Genomic DNA, 17,077 nt, shown 5'->3' with positions numbered 1-17,077 from the left:
ACTGAGCCTCAAGACGTGCAACTAAAAAGAAATCACTCCATCTATCAGTGCCTGAGGCAACTCTCAAGATTCCACGTGCTTCTGAGCTACCATCTCTCCCAGTAGAAAGTGCCTTCATATCAGGAGTGTTCAATACCAGTAAAATCACAGGCCCAGACTCCAAAAATCCTATATTCACCACCACAGAATGAACACGACATTATCCACAAATTGAGTCAAATTCCATCTTTTGTGAATGGGGCATCATCTGATGGCACAGTGGATAAAGTGCTTGGCGTGGAGTTAGCAAGACTCAGTTTAAATCCATCTGCTAACACTTGCTGGATGTATGATCCTGGACAAGTCACTTAACTGGTCTGCCTTAGTTTCCTCAGCTATAAAATGGAGATAACAGCACCTATACCTTGCATGGTTTTTATAAGGAACAAAAGAGATAAAATTCTGAAAGCCCTTAGCACACAGAAGGCACTAAATAAATGTTTATTCCCTTTCCCTCCTTACGATACTCATTCTTCAGAAAAAAGTGCTGTAAGAAATGTCAAAATACACAGATTCATAGGAAATTGAAAAGATATGTATGAACTACCGCAAGATGAACAGAACTAGTTAACAATATAAAGGATGACAATCACATGGAGAAAAAAAAAACAACTTTAAGAGACTTTAGAAACTCTGATCGACCCCGATGAGTCTAGAAGATGAACGAAACCTTGTCTCCTGCCAGAGAGGGGATGATCTCAAAATGCAAGGAGATAGACATTTTGGGGCATGGCCAATGTAGGCATCTGTTTGGCTGAAGTATGCGTTTTTATGATGAAAGCATTTATCTTACTTTATTTTTGGTCCACTGGGGGCAATGGGGCATAGTAGAAGAAACTAATTATTTTAAAAGGAAGTGTGTGTTTGTGTGTATGTGTGTTGTGTGTACAAAGGAATTCCTATTTTCATGACATGCAGGTTGAAAGCAGGATAGGGAGTTCTAACAGTATCATTTTTGAAGACTACAGATCTTTTATAGTTTTAGAGAAGCTTAATAGAAAATGTTGCAATGACCGTTCATTGAAGTCAATAGTTAAGAAGAAAAAGAATGGAGTTACGCATGTTGAATTTATTATTAATACAATAATAATTAATACAATTGACACGTGCTGAACCCATGGTAGATTCAGTAAATAAAAGTATACAAACAAAATTAGTTTCCCATTTTTTCCCTGACAAACACATTTTACAACAATGTTTCCGTCACAGAATTAATAAACGCTAATCAACGTGCAATTCCGCCACTTCATGAAGGGGCTTGTACTTCTTTCTTCAATTGCTCCACGTAGAATTTGAAGCTTTCCTGTTAAGCAAGAGGGAGAAAAGGAAAAGATGAACACATAAAAAATCCCAAAGACAATAAACACCTAAACTTTAAAGCTAAGCTTCACACACGGCAATTCAGTCGTTAAGACTCTTGGGGACATGAGCTGCCGTAAACTTCTAAGTTTCACTATTATCTTACTATGCTTAACTCTTCCTTCACTGTACAAGCCTGATCAGCACAATCATTAGGTCTGAATCATAAGAGTAATTCTGATACACAGAATCCCTGCGCTCCCATGAAGGGCAGCAGCCAGGCAAGGGACAGGGAGGCATTCATGTAACAGGGCACTAGCAGCCCCATCTCATCCTGGTCTTTTCTACCAGTGCCAGGATTAGGATGGTAAGTAGGTAGGCAGGGATTTGAGTGTAGAAAGAGAAAGGAGAAGAGAGGGTAATCAGAGGAGGGGAAAAAAAATAATGAAAGGATACTTATTTAGTATAGTTTTAATTTTATTGTTCAAATGATACGAGGTATTTGCATATATAACATTCTGTGTGTGTGTGTGTGCGCGCGCGCACACGAGAGAGAGAGAGAAAGAGAGAGAGATGGAGACTACTCTAGGTACAAAAATACTGGAAAACCTCCCAGAAATTCAATACCTTTCTCATTCTTCAATTTGTTCTGGTCTCCAGAGAAGGGGAAAGGGAGTAGGTTTTTGGTCCTTGGTTCCTTGCCCAACTGAAGCCCCCACTACCTCTTTCCCAACTCTAAGTTCTGTGCTAATGTGGAATGTGCCCTTGTCAACTGGAGCTGTATACAGAAAATCAGTAAAGTATCCTTCCATTATGAAAGTGATGTTCACCCTCAGATGTAGGCCCAAGGAAAAGAGATGCTTATGTGTGTTCTAGCATTCCCTCCACCTAGGGAAATTGTGCTTATTTTTAAAAAATTTCAAACAATTCATATATACAAACAAGTAATTAAATAACCTATTGGGTTGGTTACCAAAATAACATAAAATCCTATTTTAGGTAGAAATAAAGGGATAACTGCCCCAAGGACATTTGATAAACTAACACCTACAGATGCATAACTGATAAAAATCTTGTATTTTAAACACAATAAGCCCCAGAAGGTTTTATTCTCCCACAAGTCAAATCCAATGCAAGATTATACAGTGCCTGTAACACTCAATATCTTAAATACCAGTTCCACTGAGGGCTCTTCACAGAGATCTAATCCTTATGTAATTAAGTATTTGATTTTTTTTTTATTAATACAGTACATCTATAAATCTGTAGAGGTATTTTTCCTTAATTAGGAAATACTCACAGGGGGTTCGGTGAAAGGCACAGGCTCGCCAGCATCCTTCAACAAAGCAGCATACTGTTTCAGAAATATATTGTCCATTTTTATATTCTGTGCTTTCATTTCCTCATATAGGGCTTTTGCAGAAGCTGTATCTTTGTCCAATCCTGAAGAAAATAAAAATTAACAATAGAAAACCTGCATCCTTTAAAAAAATGACTTGTACTGAAAATCTTCACAAATTAATGAATAGATGCTTAACATCTTTCAAGAGACTGAATCAAAACTACCACGTAATGCACACATACAAAAACTACCCATTTTGTTTAGCACAGGTCAGTCTAATGGAGAAGAAAAACAAACATGCTACATCTGAAGGTCTTTTGTATAATAATAATGACAACAGTCTTACATTCATGGAACATGGGAGAGAGGCTGTGTGGAACTGAGGACTGGGAGAGGTCCTGGTTATTAAGGAAGTTTGTACTCACTAAGTTGATCACATCTGTGTCTATTTATGTTAAGCACTTTGAAAGCAGGGGCTGCCTTTGCCTTTTCTCTTTAGTGTAGTGCTGGGCCCTACTTAATAAATGATTATTGACAACCTCTCAGTGCCCCAGGGGACTAGCACAGTGGCTTTTCTGCACTGGCTGAGGAACTGTTCTCACTAGGAGTTCCATCCTCACTGCTACTCACTGCCACACCACTCCCTTGCTCAAAAAACCCCCCAACTATATAGATGTTTATTTTTAAACAAAGGGTACCAATATGGGCTATAGAAACAAGAGTTTAAAAAGCATTTATTAAATATCTACAATGAGCCAGGTGCATATGTACTACAAACACTTATGGTGCACTCTACTGTCATAGACTCAAAGATCTAGCCCTGGAGAGGACCTCAGAGGCTAGCTAGTCCAATTTCAACATTTTTAATAAGATAAGGAAATTGCGTGGGATAAGGAAATCACCAAAGTGAGCATCCAATGATAAACAGTACATTAAAAAAAATTTAAGAGATTATTTTCTTGAATATACTTCTGTTTGTCTTTTCCTTCCCCAAACATTATGTGCAGTAGGAAAAGCAATTTTGGATCCATTTATGCACATACTGTAGAGAGATATGAATCTAGAATTTCGTAGGTAAGGTTTATAAGGATTCTGGAAACACCCATTTAAATATTAAGTGTCCTACAGAAAAACCATTCCAGCAGGAAGATGGACCAAAGCCCAATGCTATGCCCAAACTACAATGTAAGAAGGAACTTTTGGATTTGTACAATGCTAGAATATGTACCATACAATTTGGGAACTTATCCTTTGTTGCATTGGATTGTTTGATATTTCTCACTTACTATCTTTCGCTAACTTGCTTATAAGCTCCTTGTAGGTGGGGCCATGTCCAATCCTCCCCATCTCCCCAAAAATACACAGTAAAGTGAGTTAAACACATAGTAGGTATTTAATCTTGTCAAACATTTACTAGCAGTGCCACTTCTCTGTGCCTCACCTCAGGTTTCTTTTCATCTGCAAATGAGGGTATCAGACCAGAGCAGGGGTGGGGAACCTACAGCCCTGAGGCCACATGTGGTGCAGCCTTTTGACTGAGCCCAAATTTTACAGAACAAATCTTTTAAGGGGATTTGTTCTGTAAAGTATGGATTCAATCAAAAGGCCACAGTGGAGGACCTAGAGGGCCACATGTGGTCCCAAGACCACAGGTTCTGAATCACTCATGACAATGATCTCCTTCTCAAAACATGAAAAACCCAAGAGTTGGCTTTATAATTTGCTTACTGTATCTGCTCTTTCCCCTCAAAAAATAACACAATTCATCATTCACCTAGACAGGGGACCAACTATATGATCAGAGGTTCCTACTAGTCTAAATCCTATGATTATGGACTTGGTTACAAATAGTTCTAAAATTCCAGAAGCAGAAAATGTAGTACCTTCTCCCTATGACATGAAAACATTTGGATGAAATGTGAAAAAAATAACACCAACAAGACAGTCATTCATTCCCCATTACCAGCACAAGAGTATCTCCCTAACACCTGGAATCCCTGACATTTGTTAGCAACCCCACCAGGAAATGTACAGGGTGTATCTAAAGTCTGGACACATAGACAATGGATGGCAACGTGGGGTTGTTGCATCGAGTTCACGTGAATTTTGCTGAGCACATCAACCCTTGCAACATAAATGATGGAAATCACATTGAAGATGTTACTTATTAATATTCCAATTAAATAAAATGTTGCTGAAAACTTCATTTCATTTCTTGAAAATATGCCTTTTTGCCTATGTGTTCAGACTTTAGGAACACCCTCTATAATCAGAGGTTTGCACAAGGTTGAACAATAAAAACACTTTAACTGTTTTTAAAAGGGAGATATACATCACTGAGATTGAATTCAATCTTCTGTTTTTTGAAGTTTATATGATAGTTTCTTATTTATGGAGAACAATCAAGGAGGAGAGGGTTTCTACACCAAACCAAGCTCTGTAGAAAGATAGCACAGATGTGTCCCATCAGCTAGCCAAGCTTCCCTTCCACACCAGGAAAGAAGATAGAGGAGTTCTGAGTTTTAGAATGGCATTCCACAGTGCATGGACAAGGCTAGGGGTTATTTAGCATAATAGCAGTCTAAAGGCAGCAATATGCTTGGACTCAAGTTATCCCATTTCATGCCACATTCTAGTCTGAAGGATCCTGGTGAAGACAGGATTGGCACTAGGTACTGAGAATAAAACTGGACTCAGGCTCAGTGAAAACCTTGGAACCAATGTGGCCTTCTATGGATCATACAACTTTTGAAGACTGGAAACAAACCCAAAATCACAAAATAAAATTTGAAAACCATATTTGGGATTTTGGTATTTGAGTCATTAACAAAAAACTGAATGTATGCAACAATATTTAACAAACATCTTATATACCCCCATGTGAATTTTAGTACATTACCGTAGCTTCTCATGAGGAAACCATATACTTCTGTATTTGCAGTTAAGTCAGGAATCACTTCTAATAAGGACTTGAGAATACATGTCTAGAAAATTAAAATATATAACAAATCCATTACCAAAAATTCTAAATAAAGAATAAAAAAAAATGTTAACATTGACCCATCCACTATTTAAGAAAGTCTTTTTGGTAGTAAATACAACAGAACAGACAGCTCAATTTGAAGGCTACTTTCTCTTTTCTGTTTCTTGGTATTTCATGAAATACTGTAGGAAGAAAAAAGAAACTATCATTTTTTAAAAAATCTCAACGCTGATTATGCTAATTCAGATACATTTACATATACACTAGATTTCATTATTTTCCAAACATTAAAACTGTTTAAATATAAGTTCAGTTTTTAAAAGTGAGTGCAGTGTGCTATATGGAAAAGGCCTTTATAGGCAGAGGAGGGCATGGATCTGAATCCTGCCTTATTTACTTGGTATCTACCTGTATGACCTTGGCTAAGTCACTTAAACACACTAGGTCTTGAATTACGCATCTGCAAAGTGAGGACTTTTTTTTACTCATGGCACAGCATTTTTTTGGCTGAAAAAAAAAATGAGGAATGTTGAACATTTCAGGTGTTGACACTACAGCAGAGTCAGGAGACCCAGACACACACAGTTTTTGTTGAGTTCTTCCTAAGGTCAAGGTATGACATGCTTTAAAGTTAGGGCATGTATGGGATAGGTGGATTTGGTTTATCAACTAGCACTGGGCTAGATTATATAACATCTACTGTCATTCTACTTCTAAATCTCTGCTCCTACTGTGAATTTGGTTAAATAGTTACAGAGCAGGAAGGGCAATGCCTAAAACAATTAGATAAAATGTGAACAACTCAGTCATATGTTATGTTTCACTGAATTTTTCATTTTATTTCTGGATTGTACTATTTTACAAATGTCCTGCCAAGTAGATAAACTAAAAAACACGCCCAAGCATCTATTCCAAAACCTGGCTGAGCAAATAATAGTAGCTCTGTGTTTTTTAAAGTTTTGTGCCCCTTTCCCATAACAGACAGCAATAACAGCTCAAAGATGTGCCTGTACTCAATTACAGCAGAAAATGCATATAGGCCACTTAAAACAATTTACTTCATTTGGCCTAGGTAGCCCTTTCTGGCCCTTGCCCTCTATATGATTTCCTATGTCTCCACGCTACTTCCTGGGAGGGCCTCTCCCCAGAGGACATATTAAGTCCCTGTACATCTTCTGTCCACTCTCTTTCAAACAGGAGAATAGGAGTTTTTCAGAGTAGCATGATGGACAGATACTTCAAGTAGTAGACTGGGTACACATGTCTTAAATTAATTATATTTTTAACTCAATTTGGTCATTTTTCTAAGAAAGAAATAACAATGATGATCAAAGTCCTATAAGGTTTACTTTTCACACATAAGCCACAGGCTTTCAAATGCTTCTTTTAGACTAAGAGGAACTTGCTCTGCGGTAACAAGAAAGACATTTTTTCCTTTATTACATAAACAAAAAGTTATTATTGCCAAGTCAGTCTGAAATCACACAATGTACTCAATCCAAGTAGGAACAGATAACGGTTTCAACGCTCATGGTATAGAAACAGGACTAAAACTGTTTTTCTGTGGTGGTGGTGGTGTTGTTTTTTCATGACATAAAAGTAGGTGCTAGGTCTTTGGACTGTTTAAAGTTTTTACAGTCACCTAAGGCTATGCTGGGATCACACTGATGTGAAACCAAAATAAGCTGAAGTACCTGAAGGCTTCTTAGGATCATAGGTCTACAGGGAGAAAATATCCTGAGGCTCCCGACCCAACCTCTCATTTCACATCTAAGGAAAATGAAGCCCAGGGAGGTTAAGAGATTTGCCCAAAGTTACAAAGGTAGTCGTTGTTAAGTTGGCATTTGAAAACAGGTGCGCTGATGATAATTGGTAACACAAATATTCATAATTCACTGTTTGTACTCTTTTTGGCTCTTGTCAATAGCTTCACCACAATGATGACAACATAACTGGCAGAGTTTTAAATTCACATTTTTGCTGGCTATTAGAGCTTGATCTACAGCCATAAAAGCAAAAATCTGAATGGGTAGAACTGCACGATGTTGCTACAAGTATAGAGATGGACTCAAAGGAATACCCTGGATGACAAAAGCAGGGCACTAGACAATACAGTTTCTATTCAAACGGAAAAAAAAGAAAAATTTTCATCTGAGCTATTGGGAAAAAAAAAAGTTCCCTTTCCTTCCTCCCAAGATATTAGGGATAATGATCTTCACAAGTTTCTTAATGATCAATTAGAAATTTTAATTTTATAGAAACAGACAATCTTAGAATAAAGCTACTTTTAGAAAAGGTCCTTGCATCTATAACAGATTAGCAATAATTGGGAACTCAACATATCCAAACTTAATTTTAATTATCACGATAACCATAAAGAGGCGGTAACCTGTAAAGCATATTACCTGTCCTTGGATCTTAGAATGCTTAAGAAAAAATCCCAGAAGGACTGGAGTTTGTTCAGCTATTGCACCACACCTCTGCAAAAGGGAAGAGAAAAATTAAAACAGGATTCAGTAAGTGTGGGTTCTTCATCAACAAGCAGACTGAGGTGAGTATTTCCAATTAAGAAAGTTCAAAATAATACAGCAATATGTTATTACTACCAGTAAGGCCTAATATTAAGCTGATCATTTATTTTTTAAAAGAAAACAAGTACAAGCCATGCCAAGCTTTTGTAAACGACGTCCTTGGCACTACAAGTATAAAGTTTGTTTAAAAAGAACGGAAAAAAATTAAACCAATGCTTCAACATCCACAGAATAAGGTTTAGGACTGCAAAGAAAGGGAAAAAAAGAAACACTATTCCTCTCCAATTATACTGCCAAGCATTCACAAGTGAGCTAGGGATCATAAGGTTAATTATACATTTAATAAGGTGTCAGGGAGATAACTGCTCGTTTCTTTATAAAAATTAAAATGTACAAAGCAAGTTCTCTTTAAAGTATAATTACCTACACTTATGCATACAAAAGGACTGATTTCAATCTCTCTATTTTATAAAAGGCTTTCATTGCAACAGACAGCCAGTGCTTGAGAAAGAGACAAAAGTTAAACTCAAAAAAAAAAAGTTTATGTGACAGACCAGATAAATCAAGTGTCTATCCCCTCTCAGAAGCTATAGTAAAATCAAATATGGCAAGAAAATATTTTAGTTTACACTCATCATAGATGTCATTCTTATAAGTTTTTAAAAGCACACTGCCTTTTACAAGCTTTACACTGTCAATGTGAAATGGAATAGTATAAAAAACACTTTGGGGAGCATACAGAATATGCACAGTCTAAATGGCAGTTTTCAGCATCTTTGAATAAGGTATTCTTCCTTCCATGATACAAGAATGACCTGTGATAAGTTGTCCTCTGTTTGACAAAGTGATAAAGGGGCCTCTAGAGAGGGTTTATCATTTGAAGTTTCATTCTACTGAAGGGGCACACACTGTGTTAAAGGGTCCTGATGTGGGGTGGGCAGTGCCTTGTGGGGACCGTGCCCTCTCAGAAGGCCTACACAGCCTGACTTTCACAAAAGAATATCAGACCAAAATATTTCAGAGATTAAATGCAAGCAGATGGATAGTTACACACAGGTCCAGACTCATATAATGTTATCAGCAGAGCTAACAATTAGAAACATGTTATGCCACTTTATAATTTATGGAGCACTTGACATAAAACGTAATGAGATATTTTCGCCTAAAGATACTTTATTTATCAATTAATATGAAAAATATAAAATGAAAAAGACAAAGCTTCTAATAAGATTATTGATTTTAATAAAAAAATTCATTCTTAAAAAAAAAAAAAAAGAAAAAATTTCTCTCTCAAGCACATGGATACAGATATAGAAATGGACCCGTCTGTTCTATTACAAAAGGGATACTGTTTATCAATATCTACAAATAGAAATGGGCCTGTCTGTTCTATTACAAAAGGGATACTGTTTATCAATATCTAGAAATTTTCCCTTTCCTCTCCTTCCTTCCACTTAACGGCCAAATGGGCTTAAAGACTCAAAAAAAACCTCCAATGGGTGGGCAAGGGTTGCCTTCCTTTTTTTCCTACTTAAGACACTTAGCAGCTGGCAAAAGCCTAAGTGAACAGAGTTGTATTTACTATCAGAAATTGGTAACAGGCCTCACTTTGACACAGGGAGTCTACACAAACACAGCAATCCCCGGCATCCCCGTGACTGTTTGACTGCCACCTGCTGGGAAGAGACTCCCCGTCTGTGCCTGTTTGTGTACACTGCCGGTGGCAGCTCTTATCACCCACAGTTCATTCTGCACTTGGTGCAGCTTTATATTTAGCGCTGTTAAAATGGCATGAATGCGGTTGTCTTGTTCCCTGAAGATTGCTAATTTAACTGAGACTCTGGGCCACAGAGACCTGCATTTGTCATTTAATGTGTCTGTGACACACATGTGAATAGAAAGCAAATCCAACTCTTAATAAACCTTGAATAAAGCACAGAGAATGTTTGCGGATTCAACTGAGAGGCTTTACATGAAAAGCAAACATTTCCTACTTTTGGTTTGCAAACTGTGTTGCTATAGTAATGCACAGTATTTAGAACATTAGTAAAATTAAGAAATGAAAATGGATTGTGATCTCATGTGAAGGGATTTTATCAAACTGCACAAATGCCCAAGGCACTGATCTCACAGAGAACTCCCTTCCCATCTTGGGACACTGCTAAGTGCCTGAGACCCAGCTACTCTTCTCTAGCTCAGTGAGGCCCCTTGAGCCCTCGTGGAGCAGGACTCCAGCTTCTCATCCACAGCCAAGCTATCAGGACACAGACAGCAACGGCCATGTCCCAGCATCAGGCTCCCCCTCCTGGGCTCCACTCTCTATACACCTTTGATATTTCCTGAGGACAAACTACAAGCAGGACTGCATGTGTTATTACCTGTAGTAGAGCTCTCGCATCATCCACCCTGCCTAAGTATATGTACTCGAGAAACAGATCCGTGACAGGTCTGTAAATTGCAAACTGATTGGCCAGTCTCTCTGCCATGATACTCACTGAAACGCAAGGAAGGAAAAGTTTTAATTAGAATCATGTAACAGTCACTTTGTAACTTTAGCACTACACAACATAACTAACTTACATTTCTCAATAGCTGGTTCCAAGCGCTCCTCTATTACTTTTCTGAACAAATAGGCAATACTTGACTGCTGATTATCAGTGCCCGGAGTCCCAGAAGTAAACCAAGACTCAAGAAATTCGACCGCGGCATTTGGATTGTTGCTGTGAAGGAAAGTTTTGCTGACTTAGTTTGTAACATCATACAAACAATGAAAAGAGGTCTTTAAAAAAACATTACTATTACACTGTGGACAGTAAAGAAGAGTAGAAAACACAGTGGATCTTCTTTGTTGCTGAGCGGATGAATAAACAGTGATAAACACAGCTAGGTGTCTTTTGAGAACAAACTCTGACCTCTACCATATACAAGCAAGTAATGTGATAGATGATTTATAAAAACAGTGTCTCAGAAGCAGAAACAGCCACGTGAACAGAAATGCTCAAGTAAACAATCAAGATAACTCAGTACTTCCCTAAATCATGAGCCTTAATTTTTCATATCTCTTTGGAAGGTTTAACTACCGTATCTACAATACTGTAAACTATAAGGCGGGATGCTACAATATGAAAAGAATAAGCCAAACAGTTTGAAGACACCAAGACCTGCATGTTCAGAAGTCAATAAAGGTTTGACTCTAAATACCATCTGGTACAATCAAAATGTGAAGAATATTTTCCCTTTATATGTAAATAAAAATGAATTATTATAAAAACATTTTAAAAAATTTTAGCGGCTTAAAATTCAGTTAGGTCAATATACATTTTAGCATAAAGGATTTCAAAAACGGAAAATTAATGTTAAATTACATAAACATTTAAAACGGGAAAAGTTACTTGTCTAATATCCTATTTATAAAAGAAATCTTTAGTAATATTGCTGAATTTCAAAATAATTTTTAATATTAACAAACCAGAAATAGTAAGTAACCATACTTCATATAAGTTGTATTTAAAAGTAATACTTAAATGGGCCTCCACAGGAAATACCCAAAATTTTATTTTCTTTGGTCCTAGGACATATCACAAGCAGTTATTCATTCTCTCCTAAGTGATTTTATAGATTATATGAGAAGGATTGAAGGGTTGTTTTTTGGAGCCTGAAAGAAAAGTATTTTCAAACTCTCCACTAAAGTGGAAAAAAAAAAACAGTTTAAGATACATCTGCTCTTTCCCCTCAAAAAATAGGAATTTGTGCCTCTCTGATCATATATAGGTCTACAATTATTCTTACTATACAAATCATATTGCGATACCACATCACATGAAAGCTAGATAAGGTACTGGAGCTAAAATCAACATTATTTAAAGGATATCATACCCTAATTGTAATAATTACCCAAAAGTCGATTATTTAATTCCAAAATGAAAGATAATTAAAAAAAAACAAAACAAGATATGAATTATGTATGCTTGCCGTGGTTTTTGAAAATTCAAGTACTCACTGAATTCTCCTCAGGGTAACTTCAAGAGCTATTTGACACAGCAAGGAACTGTGCACCCAAATTATTCAATTTTAGAATAAAATGTTTCAATGAATAAAGTAGGTGGATATGCTTAACATATGGGTGAATGAGGATGTAGGAAGTATGGTCCCCAAATACAAATGGTTTATAATGGAAGTAAAAATAAGATAAGTATATCAATGCTCAATTCATCACTACTTACAAGGCATTAGTATCTCATGTAACTTACAAGGTTGCTAGACCCAACTGATAATAAAAGGATTAAAATTAAAAGAAAAGTTACAGTGATGGCAGTAATTTCCCCCACCAATTTCCAATAAAAGAAGATTAACTGATATTTAAAAATACTTACTTCTTTATTTCCGCAAGAGCATTATTATTGATAAAAAGCATGCGTGAAAGAGGAATTGAATCTTGACGGTCATGTACCATCTTTTCGATTATTTGTATATTTTCTTTATCACCCTTTAAAGCAAAAGCCTGAACAAGGCGAGTAACTGAGAGAGGAGATAGAACCTGATGGGAATCTAAGGCTGTCCTTAATGTAGTCAAAGCATCTAAGACAGAAAAGAAAAAAAGCAGATGAAAAAGTTCATAAACTCAGTGTTTTCAAGCATTCTGCCTTGTATTTTAAAACATTTTTTAAAAATTGTAAACAACTAAGGACTCCTACAAAGCTTGTCTATAATGTGAAAACTTTTTTAAAGCTCTGAAAAACATGGTGAGACAAAATATACATTACTGACAAGGTAGAAATATAAGCTAGTTTTTTTCCCTTCAAAATTTTAACTACAAATAGTCAGATAAGATAAAATTCTAATTCAAAAGTTAAGTTATGAATTAAATTTCAAGTCTGTTGTTCAAGAGGGAAACGTAAATAATGTAGAAAACCCAACAATCCAATAAACCTTTACCAAGTCCCTATTCTGTACCAATTGCCACAAATGTGACAGGTTTCAGAGCCAGATCGGCCCTTGAATATCACTTAATTTTATCCCCTCACTTTACAGGTGAGGAAGCAGGCCCTGGGAGGTTATGCATAAGCTTCTCCAGGGCAAAGATAAATTGTTCGGTGCAGAGTCAGTTTTTGAACTTGTGACTTTTGACTCCACATTCAAATTCTTCCAATCCCAATATTTTCCTATAAACTCTCTATTAAGTTCTTAAGGATATGATTATTACAAACTTCTAATAACAATTTTTATTAAACTTCATTAACTGTGGTACTATCAGTATTAATGATAACAGCAGGAACCAAAGAAGCATATTGAAACTGTTCTGTAAGTTATGCAGATTTCCACGCTGAGAAACATAGCAAGAAAGATGTGTTCGATCCTTATACTTGTGTCTACCAGTTAACAAAAAACATTTTATTTAGAAAAGAAAAAAAATTATGGACAACTAGAGCGAACAAATTAGACTAAAACCTTTTCCTTTGCTTTCCTTGTAACTTTGTAAGCAGTAGCCTCATTTTTATTGAATATCTTATGTAACTTTATCAAAAAGAACACTAAGCCATAACAAATCCAGGAATAGGCTCCAACACTGCCCATTATTAAATCCCACAAATATAAATTACTTTTTTCCCCATTAAAATTACAATTTTCATTTGCAGTTTTACCTGTTCTCCCCAAAATTCACAAAAAAATGCAGCGCTAGGAAGAAACTAGGAAAATCATTGAAATCTTGCTCGTGACAATGGTGGGCCTTGTTCATGAACTTGAAAGTAGCAATTCACACTGATTTCAGGGAGTTTTAGAAAAATGTTTCCCAGCAAACTCACATTAATGATGAAAAGTACTTGGTTAAAATAAAATTGGCATTTTTCAAGGGGCACTAAATTATTGTCAGGCATTAAAAAACTTGTCCCTAGAGATGATCAAATTAGTTCACCAAATTAGCTATAAAGGGCCTTTACCAAAGAAGACAAAAGTGTTTGCATTTCTTTCAGTGGCTGGGGAATGGGTACCTGGAGGTTACAAGGGTTAGAGAAGAGTTGACTTAGGGACAGCCAAAAGGGTATGTGGGGTAGTTGATAGCCAAGGGCAGCAAAGTAACCATATGGCATTGTGGAGGTAGGGGAGTGTAGGGGCAACGTAGTGAGGTGGGAGAAAAGGACGGCTGCCTAATTTGAGCCAGCTTCATGCCAATATTTCTTTATATCACATCTATTTCATGAGTAATCACATAATCTAAAAATGGAACAAAAAGAAAGTATGCATTGAGCACCAATTATCAGCTCAGCCTTGTGCCATAATATTAGCCAGAGGTGAAAAGAAGAGGAAAATGAAGCATAAAAAAAGTACAGCAGTGAAAGACATGGTCCTGACCTCAAGAAGCTTATAGTTGATAGCAAAGGAGAGGACAAATGATCCACGATATAATGTCAAATGTAAGACAGCATATAATTAATGGCTAAGCATATACTAATTATAAAGACAGGAGGCAGCTAAAACAGTATATCCATGTTCAGATTCTGTATAAAAATTTTCCCAAAGCTCAAGTATTCTAGTTTTTCATTTTCATGCCAAAAGAAGTAGCCATCTGGTGTGTACCAAAAACGAACTTGTTACATAGACTCAAGTTTTGTCTTTTTGATGCTTTTAAAATATTTAACATTCTAGGCAAATCATTAGCTTTACATAAAGTTATACTTTCTTCATCTCTACCTCATCTTTTAGAAATAAAAAACATTTTAAATTGTAACTTTTTCTCCAACACCATTTAATATACAATATTCCTTACTTATTATGACATGCAAAAAGATGAATGCCAGACTGGACTGCCCTGACTGAGGAATAACTAAGGCTGGAATTGGAGGAGAAGGACTCTAAGGGCATCAGTGACAGGGTGGCAACATTGAACCGCTTAAAAAATTAATCTCTCTAAACAAATTTGGGCTTAACTAAAAGTATGAATGAATATCAAGAGCCCTCTTATATAATAATAGAAATGAAGTCATGAATAGCCAGTATATTAAGTTCTCCCTCTCAGCACTATAGCTGGGCTGCGTGTGCATTTCATACAGGAGTCTGAAGCCACCTTATGAAAATTCATAGGTAAAGTATTTTATATTAGTAAAGAAAAATGCAACAATGCAATAAAACAGTTAATGTAGAGCTTTTTCATCTAACCCTGGAAATCTCTAACCTAAGTAAGTAATCACAGCTTTGCCAAATTAGCAAACATTGTGGATGGGAAGAAGAAAAAGGGACACTGTTAAGAGAGCCTTGAGTTGAAGAACATTTTCCCGTGCTAATAGTATCATCGTTCTAAATCAAAACTACATTGCAAAAACAGAAAATACCAGTAACATAAAAAAGGACACCATCTTGATTCAATACAAGTGCAACATCCCAACCAACATTTCTGAGGTCCCTTAATAAAACTGATTTAAAAATCCTAAACCCTGAGACAAGCATTCTACATTTTATGACTGTTGGTATTGTGAACTATTAAAAAAGTATTAGATTAAGTTTTTTAAATCAATATTATAATCATTTAGTGCACAATCATGCACATTTAACACTCAATTTAACTCATTTGATATCTCACACAACCAACACAATATGCAAGAAACAACTGCTGAGAATTGTTTCAGATGCTCTAAAGTATGTTAATTTCCAAAGCAAAATGACTTGTGCTGTGAATTTTAACGCACTTGAAAGCCTGTACTTTCTCTCGTTCTGGAGTACAAATTTTGCATGTCTGAAGAGCTGTGATTCATCTTAAGAAAACCCATCTTGTGTTAAATGGAATGGAAACTGGACTAAGTGGTCAAATGACAAGTACATTCATATTCAAGCTGTATTATAAATGCATGTACAGTAATTTACGTCTCTCAGCTACCACAAAAGGCTCTTGATAAGCAGGTAATTTGCTAAATGGACTCCTTTATCCAAGTATTCGAAGGGCGTTACAAGAAAAATCTGCAGAGGCATTAATGTGACGTAAAGGTCAAGCATTGTGACATACCTTTCAAATAATCCCGCCTAACTTGCGTTATGATGAGGAGGCTGTTGGCAGCATCGTTCAGTGTGAAGCCCTTGATGTGGGTCTCAGCACTAAAAGAAGCAGACATTTAGAAAGGAATTACTGACATGCTTCTGATACGATAATAAATGGTTGAGCACCAAGGTGAAATTATAAAAACTACTGTTCGTATGTTAAAAATATTGCTGCAAAATATCGACCTGGAGACAGCTTTTGTGTTATCCTGTCAATGGTTATAGAAGGATAATTTTTTTTTGCATTCTGACAGATGACAAAGTTGGAAATGAGCAACAAAAGAAACAAAGTACAAGATTTTTTTTAAACAATCGGTTCAGATTCTTGAATGCTGACATATTAGATGACTAAAATAACTGCATGCCCTGCATTGTTCTGCCGTATCCTAAGCTGGATACTTTTTCCCTCTTTTTATTTTACGTTCACCATAATTATAAAATGTAAAACTATTCTTTCTGCAATAAAATTGAAACATTTATTTTCAGCACTGTATATTTTAAATATAAACTAAAGCATATTATGAACTAACACCATATCATTTGGTTGATTAATTTTCAAATTTCTGTCATGTAGATGCATACAATTTTTAAGCTGAATATGCTGTAGTACTAATGCCTTTGCCACATCAAAATGGAAATGACATCAATTTTGTGTTATCCTTAAGATAAAACTTTTCTAACTCAAGAGCAAAGAAATATTTGATCACTAAAACCTACTTGCTTTTAAAAATAGACTAATTTTATGCTTTTAGCATACTATTTCTAATGAAATTTAGACAGCCTTAATACCTAGGGATAACTTTACAAGGTTCATTTTCAGATTAAAAAATCTCCACAGGCCAAAAAACCAGAAAA

The 17,077-nt window shown here is 36.0% G+C and overlaps 1 protein-coding gene across 1 annotated transcript in view; it reads right to left on the bottom strand.

The window, feature by feature from the left end:
• Window positions 1-1,088: 1,088 nt before the first annotated feature.
• LRPPRC (leucine rich pentatricopeptide repeat containing) overlaps window positions 1,089-17,077 on the bottom strand; it is a 118,319-nt gene continuing 102,330 nt past the window's right edge. Inside the window, exons 31-38 of the mRNA XM_036749480.1 lie at window positions 16,191-16,279; window positions 12,568-12,772; window positions 10,775-10,914; window positions 10,573-10,688; window positions 8,069-8,143; window positions 5,580-5,664; window positions 2,639-2,781; window positions 1,089-1,342 (exon numbers count right to left, since the gene is read on the bottom strand). Coding sequence (XP_036605375.1) covers window positions 1,286-1,342; window positions 2,639-2,781; window positions 5,580-5,664; window positions 8,069-8,143; window positions 10,573-10,688; window positions 10,775-10,914; window positions 12,568-12,772; window positions 16,191-16,279 — 910 coding nt within the window. The 3' untranslated portion in view covers window positions 1,089-1,285. The remainder of the gene's footprint in view (window positions 1,343-2,638; window positions 2,782-5,579; window positions 5,665-8,068; window positions 8,144-10,572; window positions 10,689-10,774; window positions 10,915-12,567; window positions 12,773-16,190; window positions 16,280-17,077) is intronic.

Source organism: Trichosurus vulpecula, chromosome 3 (assembly GCF_011100635.1).
Source record: "Trichosurus vulpecula isolate mTriVul1 chromosome 3, mTriVul1.pri, whole genome shotgun sequence".
Classification (NCBI taxonomy): Eukaryota; Metazoa; Chordata; class Mammalia; order Diprotodontia; family Phalangeridae; genus Trichosurus; species Trichosurus vulpecula.
Note: the sequence above shows the minus strand (reverse complement) of the source record. Positions and strands in the feature narration are given on the sequence as shown.